This window comes from Varanus komodoensis, unplaced genomic scaffold (assembly GCF_004798865.1).
Source record: "Varanus komodoensis strain SLA01 unplaced genomic scaffold, ASM479886v1 scaffold127, whole genome shotgun sequence".
NCBI lineage: Eukaryota > Metazoa > Chordata > Lepidosauria > Squamata > Varanidae > Varanus > Varanus komodoensis.
Window position 1 is genome coordinate 521028 of NW_025335366.1, and position 23776 is coordinate 544803.

Sequence of the window (23776 nt, forward strand, 5' to 3'; positions counted from 1 at the left end):
TACTCCCATCCCTTTATGCACTTGCCACAATTTGTTGTGATCCACACAATCAAAGGCTTTAGCATAGTCAATGAAGCAGAAGTAGATGTTTTTCTGGAACTTGCTAGCTTTCTCCATGATCCAGGTTTTGTTGGCAATTTGATCTCTAGTTCCTCTCCCTCTTCGAAATCCTGCCTGTACTTCTGGTAGTTTTCGGTCCACGTACTGCTGGAGCCTAGCTTGTAGGATTTTGAGCATAACTTTGCTAGCATGTGAAATGAGTGCAAAGGTGTGGTAGTTTGAACATTCTTTGGCATTGCCCTTCTTTGGGATTGGAATGTAAACTGACCTTTTCCAATCCTGTGGCCACTGTTGAGTTTTCCTAATTTGCTGGCATATTAAGTGTAGCACTTTTACTGCATCGTCTTTTAAGATTTTGAATAGCTCGGCTGAAATACTGTTGCCTCCACTAGCTTTGTTGTTGCTCAGACTTCCTAAGGCCCATTTGACTTCACATTCCAGGATGTCTGCTTTGAGGTCAGTGACCACCCCATCGTGGTTCTCAGGGACGTTAAGCCCTTTCTTGTATAGTTCTTCTGTGGAATCTTGCCACCTCTTCTTAATCTCTTCTGCCTCTGTTAGGTCCCTGTCATTTTGGTCCTTTATCATGCCCATCTTTGCATGAAAGGTTCCCTTCATATCTCCAATTTTCTTGAAGAGATCTCTGGTCCGCCCTATTCTCTTGTTTTCTTCTATTTCTTTGCTCTGTTCATTTAAGAAGGCATTCTTATCTCTTCTAGCTATTCTCTGGAATTCTGCATTCAATTGGGTGTATCTTTCCCTTTCTCCCTTGCCTTTCGCTTCCCTTCTTTCCTCAGCTACTTGTAAAGCTTCCTCAGACAGCCATTTTGCTTTCTTGCATTCCTTTTTCTTTGGGATGGTTTTAGTTGCTACCTCTTGTACAATGTTGCGAACCTCCTTCTATAGTTCTTCAGGCACTCTGTCTATCAGATCTAATCCCTTAAATCTATTTGTCACCTCTACTGTATATTCATCAGGGATATGATTTAGGTCATACCTGAGTGGCCTAGTGCTTTTCCCTACTTTCTTCAATTTAAGCTTAAATTTCGCAACCAGAAGCTCATGATCTGAGCCGCAGTCAGCTCCTGGTCTAGTTTTACTGACTGGATAGAGCTTCTCCATCTTTGGCTGCAGAGCACATAGTCAATCTGATTTTTGTGTTGACCTTCTGGTGAGGTCCTTGTGTAGAGTCGTCTCTTGGGTTGTTGGAAAAGAGTGTTTGCTATGACCATCGTATTCTCTTGACAAAATTCTACCAGCCTGTGCCCTGCTTCATTTTGTACTCCAAGGTCAAATGTGCGTGTTATTCCAGTTATCTTTTGGCTTCCTACTTTAGTTTTCCAATACCCCATGATGATAAGGACATCATTTTTGGGTGTTAATTCTAGAAGGTGTTGTAGGCCTTCATAGAACCGGTCAACTTTACATGCATACTCAAGTCCAACTTCTGCCCCAAAGCATTTTGGAGGTCTGGAGCCTGTTTTGATTGGATAAAACCAGTTCTTCCACTAGAAACTTAAGTTCCCAAAGTGCTCAGCTGTCCAGGTCTCTCGTCCACACTCCCGCTGTTACCCAGGAACTTTTCATACCCCACCCCCTCTCCAAAAAACCCCTCTGGAAAAAAGTAACTGCAGGAAGAGTGGCTGAGGGCTACCAGGTCAGTGGGGAGGTGTAGAGTTCCGTCTGGGTTTCAGACTGAACTCTAAAGGAGCTCTCCATAATTTTGAGCCTATTTTGGCAATAGGGTTCAGCACCATGGAGAGAGCCTTAGAAGTTCAGACTAAAATCTGGAATGGATACACTGCCCCACTGACATTGGAGCCACCAGCACCCACTTGTTCCTGCCATGGAAGGCCCTGTTCATGGAGTGTCCACTGAAGCAGGCAAGAACTTTTGGGCGTTGCTTCTTAAGATGTTCTGGGAAAGCAGAAACAAAAGAAATAAGCCCGGGTTCAACCACTGATCTAGGGCCTATACCCCCCCCCCCGCACTGCTAAAGGCAACCATTGGCCAACCTGGGGGCGGGGGCGGCCAAACCCTTTGGGGCCCAGTCAAAATATTCAGCCAGCATTTCAGGTACCCCAACACAAGGGGCAGCTGTCCAAAGCCCTGGACCTCTGGTTCTATCAATGGTGATGAGTTGGAGGAATTCTGAGTGGCTTGTTGGATCCACCAGGTTGGATCAGCCCCTCAGCCCAACCGCCCTGGCCCACATTGCCATGGGGCGCATGTGCGCCATGCCCTGTGAGGATTCAGCATAGTTTTGCGCCAATCGGTAGAGGAACTCAGGCACCTAGCTTGAGTTCAAAAGGTTTGAGAAATGGTGTCAGGAGCAGATAAATTTCAGGAGAGAGCAATTAATTGCTCAAGGGCAGGCCTGCGGGGGAATGTCTTCCAGGAGATCAGAACTGATCTTCACAGGGCAAGAAGCGAAAGATGTTTCCTTGGTGAGGACAGGGCAGCTTGTCTCCGGGGCTCCATGGGAAGGGAGCATCTGGCCTTCCTGATCTCATGTCCTCCTTCTTCTCCACAGCATCGATGGGGTGTTTGATGTTGCCCTGTATACCAACGTTCTGCTCTCCCCCACCGGCAACATCACCTGGCTTCCCCCTGCCATCTACCGCAGCGTCTGCTCGATCATCGTCACCTATTTCCCCTTTGACTGGCAAAACTGCTCTCTGGTCTTCCAGTGAGTCTTTGCTCTTAATGAACGAATGCATGAATTACAGCAGGGTGCAATCCTACGTATTCTCTTTTCCTGCCTGAATTTGCATAGGATTGCAGCCTTACGGACTCCCTAGATTTCTAATCTGCTCATAACGAATGTTCCCAACATTATGCTAAAATATCAACCAAACAAAAAGCTATCAAGGTGCCATGAAACTATTTCAAACCATAAAACTACCATGCAATAACAAACCTATTTAAAATCTAGCAACAGGTTAAAAGAACTATAGTATTTAATGGTTGCTTTTGCAAGCTGGGCCACAGAACTGGATAGGTAAGAACATAAGAAATGCCATGTTGGACTTGATCAGGGAGTCCAGCATTCTGTTCACTCAGGAGAAAACCAGCTGGATCCCTCTGACAGCATCCTACAAGAAGCTCCGCCCCTTCCAAGTTGGGACCAGTAATCCTTCCTAGTTTCCTTCTCCATGAATTTGAATTTGAGCCATTCCCTTTCAAAGCCATCCAAATGGGTGGCCATATGTACATCTCATGGGAGTGAATGCAGCAGTAATTTTGCACCATGAGAAGAACAACTTCCTTTTTCCCACCAGTTAGCTCCATGGGATGACCTCTCTGGGTTCTGGGCAGCGATTGGCTGATTGGCCGGGGGCTTATGGGAGGTCTGGCTGGGTTCCTGGGGCTGCTATTGGTTGAAACAGTTCAGCTCATAGAAGGGGAGGGAGGCAGGCAAGAAGGTCCTGACGATCTCAGCTTTGATATCCAACTCTACTATTCTGTGATTCTGTGACTCTGTGATGTGCGCCTTGTTTTGGGATGGGTTGACCTTACCTGCTGCTCCTGTATTTGCAGGTCCCAGACCTACAATGCCCATGAAATCAACCTGCTGTTGACAGTTGAAAATGAGACCATTGAGTGGATTGTGATTGACCCTGCAGCTTTCACAGGTAGCTGTGCCTGCATCGATCCCAGAGGAAGAGGAAAGCAGGGAGAGTATCCAGGTCCTCATGCAGCCCAGAAGAAGGCTCTCAGGACGGGGAGATGGGAAGGGCCAAGGGCTGACTGAGGTCCGTGTCATGCTCTCAGCCGTGGCAGCCTGGTTCCTCTGCGGAGCGCCTTCCCAGTTATCTGGCCGTCGGCTCCAACCCCCTGCTCAATGCAGGATTCAAGTCACCCATCCAGATTTCAACCAGGCCCACCTCTGCTTAGCATCCAAGATCAGGCAGGACCAGGCACTTCCTGCTAACTTGTTTGGACAGCTCTCCTGACTTCTAATGTTATGAGAGAAGAATCTCTTTTCTTCTCTCTCTCTCTCTCCCCCCCCCCCCCCCCTTTAGAAAATGACAGAGCTTTATGGAATCCCAGGGACATTAGCAGGATAAAAAGCATTGCTGGCACCGACATTGCAAACCAAGCATCAGGCACAAGTTTCCTGGCACTGGCGTAGGCAATCACACTGCGGGCGAAATGATTCCATTGGGGAACTGTTTCACGACAGCCTATGCTTGCCCATCAGCTAGAGGAATGCCCAAATTTGCAGCGGTATCCAGATGTTGCCATCTGCTACCCGTGACCTTCTCGTGTTCTTTTTTAGCCCTTCTTCTAACTTTTTCCTCAACAAAGAAAATCTGTTGTGGAGAAAAAGCCAGAAGAGGTGCAGAAGGCAGCCTGATTGCTAGCACGAAGAACACTCTTTGCCTGGGAAAAAGCTTTAGATGCAATCCTGCCCACATTTAGACAGAAAGAAGGCCTACAATTATGAGCACACACCAGCTGGATTTAAGTCACAATTCTATTTATTTATTTAGAAATTTTGTAGGCCGCCCATTACTGTCGTCTCTGGACGGCTTACAATTCTAGGAGTATTTAGTTCAAAAATACAAAGTGGGGCTAATGATTCCCAGCAGTGCTGGTGAGAGAATGCTGGAATAGCATGCTTCATTATTTAAACACGCTGGCACAAAATCCCGTCCTCAAGATTTATGGAACCCCAGACCTAGGAATGGACTTCCCATTTCCCATTTATCACATTTTACCTACAACTCCCATGATGGGCTAGCTTTGCCTTAAACAACCTCCAAAATTTGCCCGCCTCTTCCAGGGATGCTCTGGTTATAAAGGAAGGAACGGGCCAAGCTTGTTTCCTCCCTTGCATGGCATCCTTCACTCTTGGCCACTCGTCAAGCCAGCAGTTGCATCAAAGCTGAGTGATCCAGGAATTCAGTCATCCGGAGAATGACTCTCCGTCAGGCCTTCATGGCATGCTGAAGGTGCACCGTTCTTCTCTTTCAGCAAAAGGTGTTTTGTTTTTCATCAGTGGGACAACCCCATTTATTTATGTTGTTAAAGAGAGATCGCTCTGACCAACGCCAAGTGTTGGGGGGGACAGAAAAACAAACACCCGCTTAATAATGTGGCCATGCATGGCTTCACTTTGCAGCTGGACGAGGGAGAGAGAAAGAGTGAGGGAGAGAGTGACTGAGAGAGCGAATATGGGCTTTCCTAGCAGCAGGAACGCTGGGCCCTTTGGAGTCCAAGCACCTGGCAGAATCGCCTCTCCACTCCATTGGATGCCAGCATCTGACTGAATTCCCCCAGGGATGCAAGTCGAGAAGCAGGCCCCTGCAGGCAACCTGGCCCTGGGAAGAACGGCTTCTTGCCGTGACGACGGGGATATTATCCACAGGGCTTTGGCTCTCTCAGTCCTGATCTTGCACTTTAGGACTTTGCTCAGGGTCTCTGCTTTGCCTTTCCTAAACTCAACAGGCTCCCAGGCCAAACAGGACAGCGAAGTCCCTGGAGGGGCACTGCGTAAATTCATTTCCCCATCAGCTCATGTGTGGAACTCTGGCAGTGGCCTCCACCGCCCTCTGCTGCAGGCTCCACTGGGCCAAGGAGGGCAGCCTGGCTTTGGATTAGGGTAGCCATGGGGGGGGGGGGGCTCTAAGTGGCCAGGTTCTGTCAGTGGCTTCACTCACGCCTGTGTGGTTCTGTCTTCCTCCTACAGAGAACGGGGAATGGGTAATTAAGCACCGGCCAGCCAAGAAGGTCGTGAATGTCGGACGTGCCACACCAGATGATATCGGGTACCAGCAGATCATTTTCTTCCTGGTCATCCAGAGGAAGCCGCTGTTCTATATCATCAACATCATCATCCCGTGTGTGCTGATCTCCTCGGTCGCTGTGGTAGTGTACTTTCTGCCGGCCAAGGGTCCGTATCCTGCTGCCCCCATGGGAGCATCTTATCTTTCCTTAATTACAATGGTGATGCTGATTTATTGATTGCATTTATATCCCACCTTTTGTCCTCTTGAGAAACCCAAAGTGGCATACAGAAACCCTCTCCTTTTCTCCTTTCATTTTTACTACCCTGCGGGTTAATATGTCAAGGAGCACTTTGCATTTATAGCGTGCATCCCATTTTGTCCAAAGAACACAAGGTGGCGCAGCTGATTCTTCTCCTCTGCATTTCATCTCCACAACAACGACCCTGTGAGGCAGGTTAGACTGAGGGTCTGTGAGTTTCATGGTCAAGCAGGGACTTGAACTTCGGCATCCCAAGTCCCAGTCTAGCACTCTTCCCACTTCACCACAAAGGGTTAAGATGTCTCCATTAAACATCTGAACTGGATGTGCATTTGGCAGCCTCTACAGATTTAATGCCATACATTGCTCTCTATGCCCCAAATTTCCAGGGTGGTTGTAGCCATTCCCTCACTGAAAAGTTTAGCAGTTTGATAAATCAAGGGACAGCAGAAACCGTGTAGGTCTGGATCTACAGGTGAGTTTTACCTGCAAATTGCAAATGGTTTAACCTGCAAATTGCAGTAGATCAGCAATTCTGGCTCCTCAAAGTTCAACAACAAAAGACTCCCCCATCTCCAAATTATACTGCAAAAATGGGAAAAGACCTGGAGTAACCAGGATGAGATTTGTCTGTGGAAGGACCATGAACTCAGTTAGGCTCTGTACACAAATTCCTGGGCTCAGAATCCTTAATTCTCAACATCGGTCTTTTGTCCTTGTCTTCCGTTGATGGGTCTCAGAGATCCAGTAAGGAGTTAAGCATATCCCGCATCAAACTTGCAGTCTGCTTGGCCCCATGGCTGATAAGCTCTGCCTCCTTCCCCATTATTAACGGGACAGACCTTGAGAAGTGCTAGGGAAGAGAAATCCGGCCTGTCTCAGGAGCCCGGCAATAGAGCACATTTTCTGGGCCACAGTGTGGCAACAGTTAGTTTGACGAATGAAACCATCACAAGCTTGTTTACTGTCAAACCGCTGAAGCACGAAATAGGCGTGCCTTGGATAATATGATCTCTCAAGGGTTCATTTTTACATTTTTCCCACACTTTTCTTTTTTGAAGAGCAGGGAAAATGTGCTATTATGAAAAGAAAGTGGAAGAAAACTTTATTTCTACATGTGCGATTATGCTATACTGCAGTGCCACCTAGAGGTTATGTGGCAGAACAGCAAGGAAGGAAATGTTCTTTGCATCACACTCCGATCCTTATTCTTGGTGAAACCAAGGCCACATGCAGCAGACTAAGAGGCTCACGTGGAAAAGTTCTTAGCAAAGCAAGGATCCCCTGTGTCCAAATGGGAATCACAGAGAGGCTTAGTCAGGTGGTGCTCTTTTCAGGACCCAGAAATTAAGTTTGGAACAGTGATGCAGAACCTTAGGTGCATGGGGCAAATCTGGCCCTCATTCCACAGATGGTCATGCTATCTTCTTTGGCACCAACCCCAACTGCTTGGTGGATTCTCTGCTTTAGCATGTCTCCGGTCCTTCTAAAGAGAGGCAGTGCTGACCCCCTTGAAATGGGGTTCAGCTTCAAGCTGAGCGAGGCTCAGCACGTGCAGACCAAAGGGCCCTTTGAACATAAGGACGTTGCACCCCGATCCACTTCGAGTCTTCCCTCTTGGCCTCAGTGTGTTTCGATGTTTTCAGATGACTTGGTTGCTTTTATGCTGCTATGTATTAGTGTGATTATCCGGGTCTTTGCACACCGCTGTGGCGACGTTTCTGGCAAGGTAGCACACAGATTGCTCGACAGGCCAAGAGGATAGAAAGAGACGACAGTGGGAAGCAGGCCGGCAACCAGAGCTGCTGAAGCAAAGGGTTGCTGGCCAAACGTGGCTGGTTCAGTGACTACCTGCCATGAAGGTGATATGGTGCTGCCAGAGGCCACCTGCTTCTGAAAGCCAAAGGTGGGGGAGCAGCTGCAGGGGAGGGGCACTCTTACCTTTGTGTGGGCTTCCCACTGGGGGTTCCGGGTCAGTCACTATGGGACAGAGGGTGCTGGACTTGGCAGGCCTTTGATCTGAGCCATCAGGTGTTCTCCTTAACTCTCCCAGTGGAAGGGTGAACTGAATTGGAGGGGTTCAAGAAAAGCTTCCAGCCAGTTGACACCTTTGCTTCTGGGGACGAAAAAAGGGGGACTGGAAGGGGCACTGTTTTCAGTGTAGAATGCACTGATGCCATGTCTAAAGTTCCTGAATATCAGTTGCTGAGAAGAGTGTTAACAGGTGCATGTTGCTGGACCAAACCTCCATTTTTGTAAGGGCATAGCATTGCTGGGATCAGATGGGCTAAGGTGTTGCCTGAACAAGCAAGACAGAATTCTTCCTCGCCAAGTATCACTCGCTGACCTTTCCGTGCTCCTCTGCCCTGCCCTCCACCCGAGTCGATCGCTTGCTTTCTTGTCTCCACAGCTGGTGGACAGAAGTGCACCGTTTCCATCAATGTCCTTCTAGCTCAGACTGTTTTCCTCTTCCTGATAGCGAAAAAGGTTCCTGAAACATCGCAGGCTGTGCCACTCATTGGAAAGTAAGCATTTCTTGACAAAGCCGGAAAAACAGGCTCTGTCTGGCTTGTGTCCTCTAGGGAGCATTTTACTAATATTGATCCCCTTCAAAAAGATGCCTTTTTAGACGTTCACAGAACTACCCTAGGTGTGCTTAGGCAGTAGTTTCTCTACTTTGAGTGCGACATGGGCTGCAATCCTACGCAAGCTGAATCAGAAAAACATCCTGCAACTTCCAACATGTCTCAGCTTTTAACAAAGTGCCCCATGACATTCCGAAGAACAAATTAGCTAAAATGGGCTAGAAGCAACAGCTATGGGGTAGATCTGCAGTTGGCTACAGATTTGGACTCAAGGAGGGCTCATCGATGGCACCTTCTCATACTGGGGAGAGGGCTCAGTCCTGGGCCCAGTGCTCTTCAGCATTTTTATTAACAGCTCGGATTAAGAGGTTTGCAGATGATGCAAAATATCACAACTAACTCTAAGTGGCTAATATCAAAGCTCCAAGTGATCTTGATAGGATGGTGTGCTGAGCTGAAAGCAACAGAATGCAATTCAGAAGGGACAAATGTGAAGTTCTACACCTAGGAAAAGGGAACCGAAGGTGCAGTTGCAAGGTGGGGGATGCTTGGTTCAACAATATGACAGGTGAGAAGGAATGTGAGATTGTTGTAGATCACAAGCTGAAAATGTGTCACCAATGCGATGTTGCTGCAGAAAGGGCACATGCTATTCTGGGCTGCATTAATAGAAGTATCGCTTCCAAATCACATGAAGTTCCCCTCTGCTCAGCACTGGCCAGGCCTCGTCTGGAGTCCTGTGTTCAGTTTTGGGCACCACCATTGAAGAAAGGTGCAGACAAGATGGGAAGGGTTCAGAGGAGGGCGACAAGGATGATCTGGGGACTGGAAAAACACCCTTTGAGAAGAGATGGAAAGAGCTGGGCAAGTTTAGCCTTGAGAAGAGAAGATGGAGGGGAGATAAGATAGCGCTCTGCAAGTACTTGAAAGGTTGCCACAAAAAGAAGGGCCAGGATCTCTTCTCGATCATCCCAGAGTGCAGGACATGGAATAACGGGCTCAAGTTCCTTGAGAACCTGCACCAAAGGACTGCAGCCCACTCTCTCTGCTGCTTGTTCCATGTGTGGTTGTCGCTGACACCGCCTCCCGGGTGGGAGAAACCCCTTTCTGGAAGCTTTCTGCAGACTCCAGTGCTTTGCTCTGTGCCACACAGCATGTGCAAACCATGCGGAGTGTTTTCTCAGTTAAGGATCATCCACCTGCTCAAATCAAGGAGGAGGCACTCAAAGGGCAAAAAGAAAACTAGCACACCAAGAAGGACAGCCCCTCCCAAGGCTACGGGGTGGCAGGACTTGAGCACGCCCTGGTCTCAGTCTATGGAAGTGGACGAGTGGCCTGCCGGTCCAGGCTGTGGCCAGTGAAGGAAGGGGCATGGGCCCCTCTCAGGCCAGGGGCCAAATTCAATTTCAGGAAATTTGCAGGTCAGTGGTGGGCGGGGCCCAAGGGAAAAGGGGTGGGGCAAGAGAGGAGGGGGTATCTCCACTTTAAATCTCATACAGCAGTAACTGTGACTTGGCAGAGGCATTTCAACTTTTCAGCAGGGAGCAAAACCGTGCCGAAGTTGCTAAACTTCCCAAGGATTGGGACCGGGGAAAGGGGGTCCCTGGAGGGGAGCCGGCGGTTCAGCACTCTTGACCAAAAGGCTTCTCAACAGCAGCTAACCAGGGCTCCCTTTCTCTCTTCCCCGAAGGTACTTAACTTTCCTCATGGTCATCACAGTCACCATAGTCGTGAACGCTGTCATTGTACTCAATGTGTCCCTGAGGACCCCCAATACTCACTCGATGTCCCAGCGAGTCCGACAGGTAAGTTCTCCAGAAGATGCTGCCTCGGCCACCTGGAATCATCCAGGCCCCAGGGTCAGTTACCTGCACGCTGCACCTTGTGGTCATTCTGAGCCTGCAAACTTGGGCTCTAACCTTCTTCAGCCTTCAGCCCTCCTTTCCTGTTCCGCCTTGCCAGGCCCTTTCAGTCAAGGACAACAGGGCTGGTTGCCGGGAGGCAAAACCAAAAGGGGAGCGAAAGCCTCAAACTGGTCCTCCAACCCTCCCATTTAATGATACAGCTCTTGTTGAGATGTGCCATCAAATTGTCCCTGACTTATGGTGACCCTGTGAACAGAGGCCTTCCAAAATGCCCCATCTTTGACAGCCCTGATCAACTGCAGTCAACTCCAGGCTGGGGCTCCCTTGATGGAGTCGATCCATCCTGCACTTGGTCTTCCTCTTTTTCTTCTGCCCTTGCCTTTCCCTAGTATGATTGTCCCCTCCAGTGGTGCAGAGGCTCTGTAAAAAGTGAGCAGACAACAGATTGCAAATGCAGAGAGAGAGAGAGAGAGAGAGAGAGAGAGAGAGAGAGAGAGAGAGAGAGCGAGCACAACTTTGCAAGCAACTCCATACTGCATTTTATTGACTTTGGATTTATCATTCGTTTTTCACTCTTGCAACTATATCTATGGATTGTTGTGGACAGACCAGGGTGTGTCATCTGTTAGGCCTTTAACAATTAAGTTTAGTAATAACAATACTCTGTAATAATTGTACCAATGTTGTTATCACAAATTAAACAGCATCTTTGACCATTTGGAAACCTTGAACTCATTGCCCAGGATCCCCAACCTTTTCCCAGCATGCCTCCTCTCATGACCGCCTCTGCACTGCTAATGCGCATTTGGCGTGTAACCCAGGGATGTTCTCATGAGCAGCAGCGGCTGCGTTTCTGCCTCCCCCTTCCCAGGTGTTCCTGCGGCTGGTGCCGCGTTACCTGGGCATGCACATGAGGCGCAGCAACGCGCCCGTCCCGAACCAACTCGTCCGTCGGCGGAGCTCGCTGGGGTTCATGGCAAAAGCCGACGAGTACATGCTGTGGAAGGCGCGGACCGAGCTCCTCTTCGAGAAGCAGAAGGAGCGAGCGGGGCTCATGAAGGTTCTCCTGGCCAAGACACGTGAGCGGCTTTCCCTTGCCCTGCTGGCTGGTCCCCGCCCTCCCCGGGCCGACCCCCTCCAGGGTGTTCCACTGCAGCTTCCAGAGCCAGAGCTGGCTGGGGGATTCTGGGAGTTGTGGCCCAACCCCGGAGGGAGCCCGCTTGGGGAAGGCAGCCATGCTGAGAAGGGAAGAGATAGAATGGGGTGCCTTGTGCTCCCTAACCTTCCCCAGCAACATTTCTTTTTCGAGCAGACATCTCCACCCAGGCGCCTTCCAGATGTGCTGGGCTGCAGCACCCATCATCCCTGCCAGTTGGGCAGGTGGGGCTTGTAGTCTGTCGCTTCTGAGGGTTTGGAGCCGGCTGTCATAGAGGGCACAGGCCCACAGTGGCTGCTCGTTCCAGTTCTGCTGCAGAAGGAACTGGGCGGCCATGCACGCAGGGAAGGGGCAGGCAGCCCGAAGCAGCGTTAGCACGGCTGGCCAAGGTGCATTTGCGGCTCTGCTTTTGCTAGCTCTTCCGGGCTTTTCTGCTGCACCAGGCAACACCCTGCAGGGCGTGACTTGCATCCCAAGGGCCTGGACTATCAGCAAAGCCCTTTGAGTGGATACCTCTTAGGATAGTCCGTGGCAGCAAAATCACGCTGTGTCACGCTTCCTTAAAGGCCAAGGAACCAGGAGCCAGGATCCGCCCACCCTAACAGGATCCGCTTTCCCCTGCATATCACAGATATGCAGTCCGTGCAGCAGCATCTCCTGATCTTCTGTGTAGCACCTTTAGGGCACTGGAAGGTGGGAGGGAACAGGCCAAGGAGTCCAGTTACCTGTGCCTGAATCTAGAGCGAACCTTGATAGATTCTGAACCCTGATCGTCATCACCGTCAACCATTCAGTCATGTCCAACCCTTGGCCACTCTTTGGATCATTGCTCTCCATGCCTCTCTGACTCGCACCGCTTCCTTCAAGGCCTCCATGTCCGTCCCCATGCCTTTCTTCGTGGCGTCCAGCCAACGGGTGCTGGGGCGGCCCCTTCTCCTTTTTCCACTGACCACCCCCAGCATGACTGATTTCCGAGTGAGTCAGCTCTCATGACATGGCCAGAGTATGACAGTCTTACCCTGAATCTAGATCAGACCCTGATAGACCGCACCTCACAAGCCTGCGTGTGCTGACAACCCATTCTGTCCCGTGTAATGTTTCCATGCATTCCATCTGTCATGGAGAAGCAGGGCGCTTGCATCTCTCCTACCTCCAAGTTTAACTCCTGTGTTTCTTCCCTCTAGTCAGGATACAAAGGACTTCTGTATGTGTACAGACCCTTCTTTGAAATGTCTCTCTGCACTCAGTTGCAGTGCAGAAAAGATAAGCTGATGTTCAGTTCATCTTTCAGGGACTTGCTTCTGCAATATTTGCAGGCAACGTCGGCAGTGTTATTTCTTTCAGATCTTCTTCAGGTCCATGGGGTCTGCTCACACCAACGTTCACCTGTAGGCTCTGGATCACAGTTTACAACACATTGCCCAGCATTAGAGCACACTTTGTCCTTTGCACATGCTTTAGGGACTCTTTAGGACCTGGGCAAGACATTGCTTCCTCTGCGTCCTTAACACTTCCCCATGTCCCCACGTTCGTTCCCAGGAGAAGGCTTGGAGAACGGCTGCCCACAGGACTTCTGCAGCAGCTTGCGCCATGCCGCCCCGGAAATCCAGGCCTGCGTAGATGCCTGCAACCACATCACTAAAACGTTGCAGGAGAAAAGCGACTTTGACAGCGTGAGTGCAGCCCGGGTTCCTTGGGCCCTCTTCACCCAGCCGGACTGCTGCCTCCCGCGGTGCTTGTGCAAAACGGAGGGAGCATCAAGGACAAGCATTTTGAATGCATTTCAGGCATCCTATTTTCCATTTTCCTAAGTCCGATTTATTTATTTATTTATTTATTTATTTATTTAGAATATTTATATGCCGTCCTGTCGTGGAGGCCTCAGGACAGCTTACATAAATAAAATAATATAAAACATAATACAAATGAATTACAGATCCACCCTGGCTGCAGTTAAAAACACATATAAACCAGTGTTAAAAGTTATTAAAATATTGTTGGAATAAAAGGTTCCAAAATAAAATAAAAAAAAAAAGGCCTTAGCCTGGTGCCGAAAAACAAATAACGATGGTGCCAGGCAGACCTCTCTGGGGAGCGCATTCCATAGGTGGGGCACCACCGCAGAGAAAGCCCTCCTCCAGGTACTCTGTCGCCTAACGTTTTTCACAGAGGGTTCCTGGAGGAGGGCCTCTGCTGCCGATCTCAGGGGGCGGGAGGGCAAATATGGAAGAAGGGGTTCCTTCAGGTATCCAGGTCCCAAGCCATTAAGGGCTTTGTAGGTGATAACCAGCACCTTGAACTGAGCCCGGACTTCGATGGGAAGCCAGTGAAGCTGATAGAGGACTGGGGTTATATGAGAATAATGCCCAGTCCCCGTCAGCAACCTGGCAGCTCTATTTTGCACCATCTGAAGTATCCGGACCGTCTTCAAGGGCAGCCCCACGTAGAGCATGTTACAGAAATCCAACCGGGAAGTAACCAATGCATGTGTCACTGTCGCTAGGCAATCATTCTCCAGGTAGGGACGCAGCTGATGGATTAACCGAAGCTGAAGGAAAGTGCTCCTCGCCACCACGGTCACCTGAGCTTCCAGGGACAGCTCTGGGTCAAGGAACACTCCCAAGTTGCAGACCCTGTCCTTTAGAGGGAGTGCAACCCATCCAGGGCAAGGCCCAAGTCACCTACCCAGGAGCTCGATCCACCCACCAACAGGACCTCCGTCTTGTCTGGATTGAGCTTCAGTTTATTGGCCCTCATCCAGCCCATTACCTTGGCCAGGCACCGGTTCAGTATAGCCACAGCCTCACCAGGATCGGTTGAAAAAAAACCCCCTATTTTCAAATATCCTATTTTCCTAGTTGCCCATTAGCCTATCTGTGCCCCTTGAAAGCCATCAAGATTCTTCCTCCACGTTTTCCGGGCTGGTGAGAAGGCAGGGCTGTTGCAATTGAGCTCCCCCAGGATCAGGCTGGTGCAACGAGGGCGGTCTGTGGACTTTTTAGGGTCCCCCCCGACACCTCATTTGCACCCCATTTACACTGCACTCCTTGGTGCACCTCCACAGCTTAGAAACTGTGTATCCTCACAAGCTCAAGGAACCAAAGTTCCATTTAGATGCCAGGAAGCACTTCCTGACAGTTAGGACCCCGAGAGTGTGGAATGGGCTTCCACGGGAGGTGGTTGAGGCCCCATCGGTGAGGGTGTTCAAGGACAGGCTGGACGTCCACATGGTGGGCATGTCGTGAGTGGAGCTGGCTGGAGCCGGGGGTCAGACTAGATGGCCCAGGAGGTCCCTTCTGACTCTCTTTGTTTCTATGTTTCCTTCCTTGCAGGAGAACGAGGAGTGGATCCTGGTGGGGAGGGTAATCGACCGCATCTGCTTCCTCGTCATGGCCTCTGTCCTCATCTTCGGAACCGTTGGCATCTTCCTGATGGCGCACTTCAACCAGGCACCCCCCGAGCCCTTTCCCGGGGATCCGAGGCAATACTTGCCTCTGCTGTGATGCTCGCAGGGCTCGGGACCTCGGGGCCTCATGTTCCAGCCAGCCCTTTGGAGATTCTGTGGGGCTGCCCAGGGCTCTTTCTGGGGCGGAGCCATTTGCTCCCGTCTTTCTGGACATGTTCCGCTCCCCCTAGGCTAAAGGTAGCCAGAGCATTGGCACCCGCAGAGCTCTCCACTTCTTGCTCTCTGTAATTTTAAAAGCTCGGAGGAAAAGCCCGCAAGGTGCCCGGCTCTCCTTCCTGCCACTGATCAGCTGTTTGACTGCAAGAAGAGAAGGAAAGGCTGGCTTTGGGGCCCTGCCAAATCTTCTCCCATCCACACAGATCTTTTTCTCCTGCACCTTCTCTCCCTTTCTCCTCTCACAGCCGTCCCTTTCCCTTTCTCTGCCCCTTGCCCCTTCCTTCGCCCCCTTCCCCACTCAGCCCGGTCTCTCGCTGCTCCTCTCGGCTTCCCAGCCCTGCCCTTTCTCTCCAGCTCCTCCTTCTGCTGCTTCCCTCTCTGCTCTCTCCCCCTCCAGCTCAGGAGTCCCTTCCTCCTAACAAGCCTCTTTGAATCGGCCAGAGCAGCCGACCTGGGACAGAGCACCTTCTTGGGGAACCCCTTGGTGGTGCGGCCCAGGACACACCTCCAGTTCCCACACACTGCCGGAATGCCGGCGGGTGCAGTTGAGAGATCAGGCCCGTGGCGCGGGTGCCCGTGGCTGGGGAACGTTTGGGCACCCGTACGCGGGACACCTTCCTTCACAGGAGCGCAAACCTACCTGCCAGTCCGGTCCTGGTCCTCAAGATGGAGCTGCGGCCACGGCCAGGGCAGGGGCCACGACCTCGACTTGGGCTCCCAGATCCAGTACTTTGTCTTTTCCTTTCAGGGACCGGGGCAAGTTCCAAAGGGAGCAAAGGGGTCAGAGGTGAGCCATTCCCTCTTTCTCGAACCCATGCACACTTCCCTCAACCTGCTGCCTTCCAGGTGGGCTGGACTACACATCCCATCACTCCTAGTTGGGTGGGGATGATGGGAGGTCATCCAGCACAAAGTGCACCGGGGGTGGTGGGGGGAAGGTGGGAGCTTGAATGTTATTCATGTGGAAGGCAAAGCGGATGGGCGAGTTTGCGTGGCGGAAGGGACCCTCCTGTGCAAGAAACGCCATGTGTCAAGAGGGCACCCCTCCTCTAGGACACTGAGATGTGCAGGGTGTGCCGAACTGTGGGATTTTACAGGCCTGTCCTGCAAAGGGAAATCTTGCCCTGTTGCCTGAATTCGGGCAGGACACAAAGCCAGAATCCTTCTCCCCTCCCCTCCCCGCTGAGCGTTTGTGTGTCGGTGTGCAAGCGTGGAAGGCCGCATCCCCGTGCCTTTGCAGACCCTTTCACACCGCCAAAAAAGAGCGAGGGCACAAGGCAGGAGAAGCAGGGACAGCGGAAGGGGGAAAAGTATCCCTTACTGAGAGACAACCCTCCTATGGGGCTCCCCCACAAAAGGAGTCACCAGCAGGCAGCCTCCAGCCAGGGACATGCTCCTGATGAGCCCAAAAGGGTGGGGGTATTTGAGCCCTGCGGCCAGGGACCCGTCCGTCTGGCCTGGCCCCGGGGGAGCAAAGGAGAGCAAGGTAGTTTGACTTCCTTTACCAAAGCCCCAAAAGACAGAGCCTCACAAAACCCTATTGTAAAATCCTAAGAACACCACCTGTTTGGTGGTGAGCGAGCTGGACCGGGACTCAGGAGATCTGGGTTCGAGTCCCCACTGAGCCATGAAGCTCACTGGGTGACTTTGTGCCAGCCACTTGCTTTCAGCCTAGCCTACCTCACAGGGTTGTTGTGAGGATAAAATGGAACTGAGTAAGCCACTTTGAGTTCCTCACAAGAGGAAAAAAGGTGGGATATAAATGCAATGTGATGATGGTGATGGTGATACTTTAAGGATGTGGTCCTTTACATAGGAAGTGCTTTTGGTGGGACATTCTCTTCTAAAACTATGCAGCCGAATATTTGGGGGGAAAGGAAAGGAGGAAGAAACAAGGGAAGGCTACACTGAGATACAGAGAATTCCAGATGAAATGGATGCAGTCCGTCTAACTTACCACATTATGCACCACCTGCGTGAACCGAGTCTTGAGCTCCAGAGCACATGCAGAGTTTCTAGCAGAGAGGATGGTCTGAGAATGAGCATTCTGGCTTCCACTGAGCTCCAATTGGGAAGACTTGTGAGGAATGAGCAACTGATAACTAAGTGCATATTTTATGGGATTCTGGAATGTGTAAATGACCGCTCCTTGGAGGAGACGGATTTTTTTTTGTCTAGTCCAAGCGTGTCCTCCATTTCTGATGTCAGTGTCATACCACAAATCAGAAAACCATTTAGGGCTGGACCTGCCTTCTGAATGAGCTCCATCTCAACAGAGCTTATTCTTTTAAAAGGGCCAGCTTTGGGGGCAGGGGCAAAAATAGGTGAGATGGAGCCATCCAGGCCTCCCGGCATGGTGCTGGTTGCCAGATGCACCGGAGGGCATTGCTGGGTGACAGCAGGAATAAAGGCTTGTCCTGGCCTTGTTCTTGCACAGGAACAGAGACCACGTTCTCTGCACACACAGCCCCCATGAGCAATGAGGAAGGAAGGGCTTCTACTTGCAGGGGATCCATCCAAAGAGCATATCATGAAATACAACTCTTTTGTGCTGCCCTACTTCCGTACCGAAAAGGCAGCTGTCAAGAAAAGTGTGCTGTCTGGAGATGATGGGCTCTAGGCTCACGCACCAGGAGCGCACCTGGAGAAGGTTATGAAGAGGCTTGTGGGTCACAGTGCCGTTTTTAGTTACTGATTTTTTAATTCCTCTACTGCCCAGCAGCCAAAGCGCTCTTTTCAGACCCAGAAGAAACATGTAGTGTTCTCCTTTCCACATCCGGCTCACTGGGGTTCACGTGGGAGAGCATCCCTGGTGAATAGTGAACGGTTGTCCTCTCCTGAGCTTGTTTTGCTCCTGTCAAGAGTCCGGGGCACTAGTGACACCTGCCACTTTTGTTCCTGCGCCTGCAAATGCCACGTCCTTTGCGTCGCTTCCACCCAAACCTATTTCCGCTGCTGCCCTATCTCACTTTTGCAGTCAGCAGCCGGAGCTCTTCAAAAAGTGTTGCGAAGGGCATTTGGACAGGTCTGCCTCCCTGCTGTCAGAGCAAGGCCGACACGGCTGGGTTTGCGGCTGCCCGCGTAGCCCCGTTGTCCTGGCAGCACTCCAGGCCTTGTCAAAACAGCAGCCGTGGAGATTCTCTCTGCAAAATCCTCTTGCAAGGAACTGCCAGAAACTCCAGCCAAATTTGCTCGCTCTCCATCTCTGACATGCGGCAGGTGCAACAGGCCAGCCATGTTAATGACAGGGAACCAGAAGGGAAGGATTTAGATAAGGTCCCATTCATTAATTTGGGCTGATAGAGGGATTTTTCTCCCACATATTCTTGAAAGGCAGAGATGTCAAGGATCAGTTTTCTTCAGAGGAAACTTGCAGCCTTGTGGCAGTTTGCTTATGCATATAGGCTGGGAAGTCATCACATAGGCATATTTCTTCTCTAAATTCTTCTCTGGATGCACATAAGACTCCAAATGGAATGTTCCTCTATACAAAACATTCCCTGCATGTGGAAAACCAGCCCGGCTGCAACCTTTTCCCAGATGCACGAGCCTTCTGGGTAGAATATAGCAGTGGAAGAATAAAACTGGTGCTACTTTGCACATGCAACCTGAAAGGTATCATCTCCAGCAAGGTATTCAAGAGCAAAAAAGTCCTGCAAAGAATGGAGCTGTTGTGAAGTTTCTTGGGTTTCCCCCCCCATTTATTTTTATTGACCAAAGCAAAACAAAATGAATCACATGAATAACCCCCTCAAACCAAACAAGCCAGCAGAAGAGAACCCCGCTCCCCAAATTCACAAATGCTGAAATGTGGATATCCACCTAAGGCCATAAATTCAGACCTATCAAAGATACATAAGCTTCAACAAATGCAGGCCAAATATCTTTAGACAGATATTTATACCAATATTTATACAAATATCATTGAACAGATGCTGGGGCAAAAAAAGTCCCAGCTTTTAGTATATGCTAGCAGTGACTGAGCAAGAAAGAGATCCTGGTGTCATAGTGGACAGCTTGATGACAAATTTGGCCCTGTGTGCAGCTACTGTGAAAATGGGAAACTCCACGCTAGGCATGATTAGGAACGGAACCGAGCATAGAACCACCTTGTACAAATCTCTGATATGATTGCACTTGGTATATTGTGCTCCGTTCTGGTGTCCTTACCTGAAAAAGGATGCTATTCAGTTGGAAAAACGTCAGAGAAAGGGAACAAAAATGATCAGGGGGCTGAAACAGCTCCCCTGTGAGGAGCGGCTGCAACAACTGGAACTGTTCAACTCAGAAAAATGGGGAGGAAGGGGAGCCAGGATAGAGGTGAAGAAAATGCATGGTGATGAGAAAGTAACACTTGAACCCGGGGTCATTCCATGAAGCTGATGAGTGGGAGGTTTAGGACAGATGCAAGGGAGTACCTCTTCACACAGCGTCTAGTAAAACTGGAATTTGCTGCCATGGGAAGCGGCGTTGGCCACCGATCTGGGGGCTTTAAAAAGGGATTGAGCAGATTCAAGAGGCAGGAGGCGACCAGTGGCTACTAGCCCTGCTGGCCATGTGCTCCCTCCTTCCCCAGAGGCGGCCTGCCTGCACACCCCAGTTGCTGGGAAGCTGGAGCAGGGGCGGCCTCGCACCTGTCCCGCAGGAGGGATCCTTGGGCAGCTGGCTTGCCCCCGTGCGGACAGCTGGTTGGGCTAGATGGACCTCGGGTCTGATCCAGCCTGGCTTTGATTATGTTCCTATGTCCATTTCCATTCAAGAGCAGCATCTGCCTGACATCTGTTCAAATACTGAAAGTGTAATTCAACCCATTACATTATAGGAGATGAATTTCTACCTTTCCAGTATTGTAGTTTCAGTCTTTTAGCTGACGAAAATGCAGCACACAAGCTTTAACTGAAAATCCATTTGCACTGGCTGGGTTTTAACTTCCAAGAATCAGGTAGTTAATTTAAAACACGTTTGCAGCAGAAAATATCAGTGAGTGTTCCAGTAGAAAATTTCTCTGTGTTATAACTTCCACTCAGAAGGAGGCAACTACTGGACACATCCAAAGCATATGATTAAGGGGAAATTTGCAGGATTGTACCCCCCACAGTTGGCTAATCTAGAAGAAACCCTTGTAAACCAAACATTGAGCTGCCCAAGAAATGCAGCACTCAAGCTTTAACTGAATAAGATTTAATCCGAGGTCCACTGAAACATCAACAAACTCAGCAAAATCTGCTTACTTGTGAGTAGACACAGATAGGCTTGGAATTGGGAATGCTCTTTGAAACGCTGCCGAATGATTCAGTCCAACTTATTTCTGAGGAGAAGTGACGGCGCTTTGTCCTCCTTACTTCTGAGTAAGCTTAAAATGGCAATAACCATATTTGTTTCTCCCCACCTAGTCTTCCATCCCAACCACAGACAAAATATGGGGCCCAGGAGCCTTTCTAATGTATGGTCTGGCCCTTGGGCTGAAGAAGATTCCTGACCTTGGCATGTGAGGATCAGGTCGGACTAAGGAGACCTCCCTGAGGAGCTTGGATGAGTTGCCACCTCTCAAGCAAACCTACCTTGCAGGGTTGTTGTGAGGATAACGTGGGGTTGGGCATGTATGCCCCTGTGAATTTTGCAGAGAAAAAGTGAGATATACATGGAATGAATAAACTACTGGGTCCATTCATTCCTTTACAAATGGGGTTATAAGGGCTTCCCTCAGAGGCCATCTAGCTGAACCCTCGGAGCATGTCAATAAACATAGCTATTTGTGCAGAAGAATACTCAGCCGTGTGAGCTGAGCCTGCAGTCTCAAGAGACATGGCCAGGCCTAGGGAGGACCAGACCAGGCAGGCAGGATTCCCCATGAGCTGCCGACTGCACCAGCTTTTCCCAGTGGGCCTGAGCACCAGCACCAGCACCCCTCTGCAAAATGGTAGCCCTGCTCTTGCCACTGTCCAAACGACCCAAGCTAAAGCCAAATCTAGGAGGTGACAACGCACAGAGAAAAGTTGTGTTTGCGCACGCCCAGGTGTTGGTGCAGCCCAAGGAACAGGATGATAAATAAAAAGGAGAGCACCCCATCCCTGAGGAGACAGCTGGGCCAAACATGGCCTGGATTCGTGCTGTTGCACTAGCCCCATCTCTGCCAGCTGCTGCTTGGACCTGCTTCTAACCAAGAGCAAGCAAGATCCAGCGGCTTCGGGCTGAGCAGCTGGAGACGGTGAGAGTTCACACAGCTGTGTGCTCCTCTGGTTATTTAGTTATTTATTATTAGTTTTTTCCCCATATTGCCCTACAGCTGAGGCTGCCTCCACCCTGGCAGCGTGAAGGACAGACATACTTCTGGAGTTCCTTCATGTTGGTGGAAGCACTTGTGGGCCTCTGTGGCTGCTATGCTCTGTCAAGTCCTGGGGGAAAGAGGACCGGGCCCTGCCTTTGTTGGTTGTTGTTACGTGCCGTCAAGCTGTCTCAAAGGGGTGGCCTCCAGAATGTCTCATCTTTGACAGCCCTGCTCAGCTCCTGCAAATGCAAGGCTGTGGCTTCCTTTAGGGCACCCTTCCATCTCATGGCTCCTCTTCCTTTTCACCTTCAGCTTTCCCCAGAAATGCCTCTCTGTTTGCAGCGGCTTTTCTCTTTCTGCACGTGCCTCTGCTTGCTGGAGATTCTGCCCGTTTTCGCTCCAGCAACACCGTTGTCCCTGAACAAAAGGGCAGATCCGGCTGGTTGTTATGGGAACGAGCCACACAAGTCCGTCCTTGGCCGGACAACCAGGCAGGCTCCACCGCCAGTCGGTCCTCCTGGTGTGGCGACGGGTCTCCAGGGATCCACCTCTACTCGCAATGTCCGTGATAGACTCCCAGCCATCCCCTTTTGGACACCTGCAGCGGGAGAGGCGCATTGAACCCAGACCCAGGCAGTCAAGGAGGAAGCCAAACTCCCTGGACCCCACAGATGTGGCAACCGCTGAGGAGTCCAGAGACACGGTTCAGGCTGCCGAGGCTGGTGCAGCAGGTGGTCTGAGAAGTGGGCCACTGGCAACCGACACACAGAGTGCCGGGGACCACTGCTGGAGAGCAGAGGCGTGGGCATGCTCCGAAAGGACCCCATCTGGAGGGAGGTGTGGGGGAGCGTGGCCCTTTCCCCCCATGCTCCAGCCCACTGGCAAAGGGAGCCAAGAAGCAGCGGTGACGCAGCAGCAAGACGACGACACGTGTCCTGGACTGCACTTACTGGCTGGTGATCGCCAGCTGCGGATCACCACCGAGGTGGAACGCCATGGTAAGCCCAGGTTTTGTGGCCCAGGGAACAGCTCCCCTGATCTGCTGCTCTCTGGACCGATTGGGCAGCAACTCCCATCATCCCCCAAACCAACAAGGCTGGGGATTATGAGACTGGTTGCCCAACAGGTGTGGAAGATGCCAGGCTGGGAAAGGCTGTCCTAGGATCCAGGTAGCTTTTTTTCTCGGGGAAAGGTATTCCCTACCTGAAGGTTCCTTGGCCCTGGAGAAGAGGGAATTGTAGCAGACGTTGTGGGAACGGGGGCCGTGTTGGGGACCACCGAAGCTCCCATAAGTTGCCAGGGACTTTGGCACCAAGAGGATTTTGATTCAGGGTGTATACACCCTGAATCAAAATACTCTTGGTGCCAAAGCTTCAGGTGAGGTTGCAGCAAGGGCTCCAGGACTGACTTGAAGTTTCAATGGGGTGGGGGGTTTTGCCTCCTTTGCAGGGTTGGTGGGAGAAGGAATTAATCCTTGGAGCAGGGAGGTGGGGGAAGGAGTGGGAGGAAGCTATTTTGTGCCTGGCTTGAAAGTGCCTCAGTTCCTTTCCCCCCGGATCCTGGACTGCCCCCAGAGACCTCCAGCAGAGGCTTGTTGTTCTGACTCTCCTATGCCCCCATGGGGACACACAAGAGGTAGGGCAGACAAATGAGTCAATGCCAGCATTTTCTCAGTTTCTAATCACCCCAGTCTTAAATTTAGCTTCTACTGAACTGAGGTTGTTTTTTTTTAAGTACGCATGAAAATGCATATACATTTTGTGCACGTTACTCTGATGCATGCACTTAGAAAAACCAATTTGCTTAATACAGACAGTTTTTGCAAACCCATGCCTAATGTATAATGCATTTTTGATCTTTCCTTCTGAAAATATGTGCATTTTATATGGATGTTTTCTGGATTTATACCTTTTGGTATATAGTTTCCAGTTGGGAAAAGTCTAAAAGTCAGAGATGTGAAAATTTTGAGGGCCTTTCAGTTTTTGAATTCAAGCAAGTATACTATAAAGACAAATTTCTCCCCATTCCTGAGAGATGCTACCTTCTACCTTCAAACAGGCCAGCACAGTACAGAAGATGAAGGGAGGGCTTGAACTAGAATGTTTTGGGTTTGAATCCCTATTCAGCTTGGAGGTTACAGAATCCCTATTTACTTAGAGGTTGTAGAATTTCGCTTAGCCTGACTTAACTTACAAGGATGTTGTGAGCCTTAAGTAGGATGCTTCC

General features: G+C 50.5%; 1 protein-coding gene across 1 annotated transcript in view; it reads left to right on the forward strand.

Annotated features, from left to right (window-relative positions):
* Positions 1-15163, forward strand: part of CHRNG (cholinergic receptor nicotinic gamma subunit) — a 22994-nt gene extending 7831 nt beyond the window's left edge. The window contains exons 5-12 of the mRNA XM_044422445.1: positions 2594-2749; positions 3601-3695; positions 5756-5959; positions 8465-8579; positions 10330-10444; positions 11376-11583; positions 13200-13333; positions 14993-15163. Of these exons, the coding sequence (XP_044278380.1) occupies positions 2594-2749; positions 3601-3695; positions 5756-5959; positions 8465-8579; positions 10330-10444; positions 11376-11583; positions 13200-13333; positions 14993-15163 (1198 nt within the window). The remainder of the gene's footprint in view (positions 1-2593; positions 2750-3600; positions 3696-5755; positions 5960-8464; positions 8580-10329; positions 10445-11375; positions 11584-13199; positions 13334-14992) is intronic.
* Positions 15164-23776: the final 8613 nt, after the last annotated feature.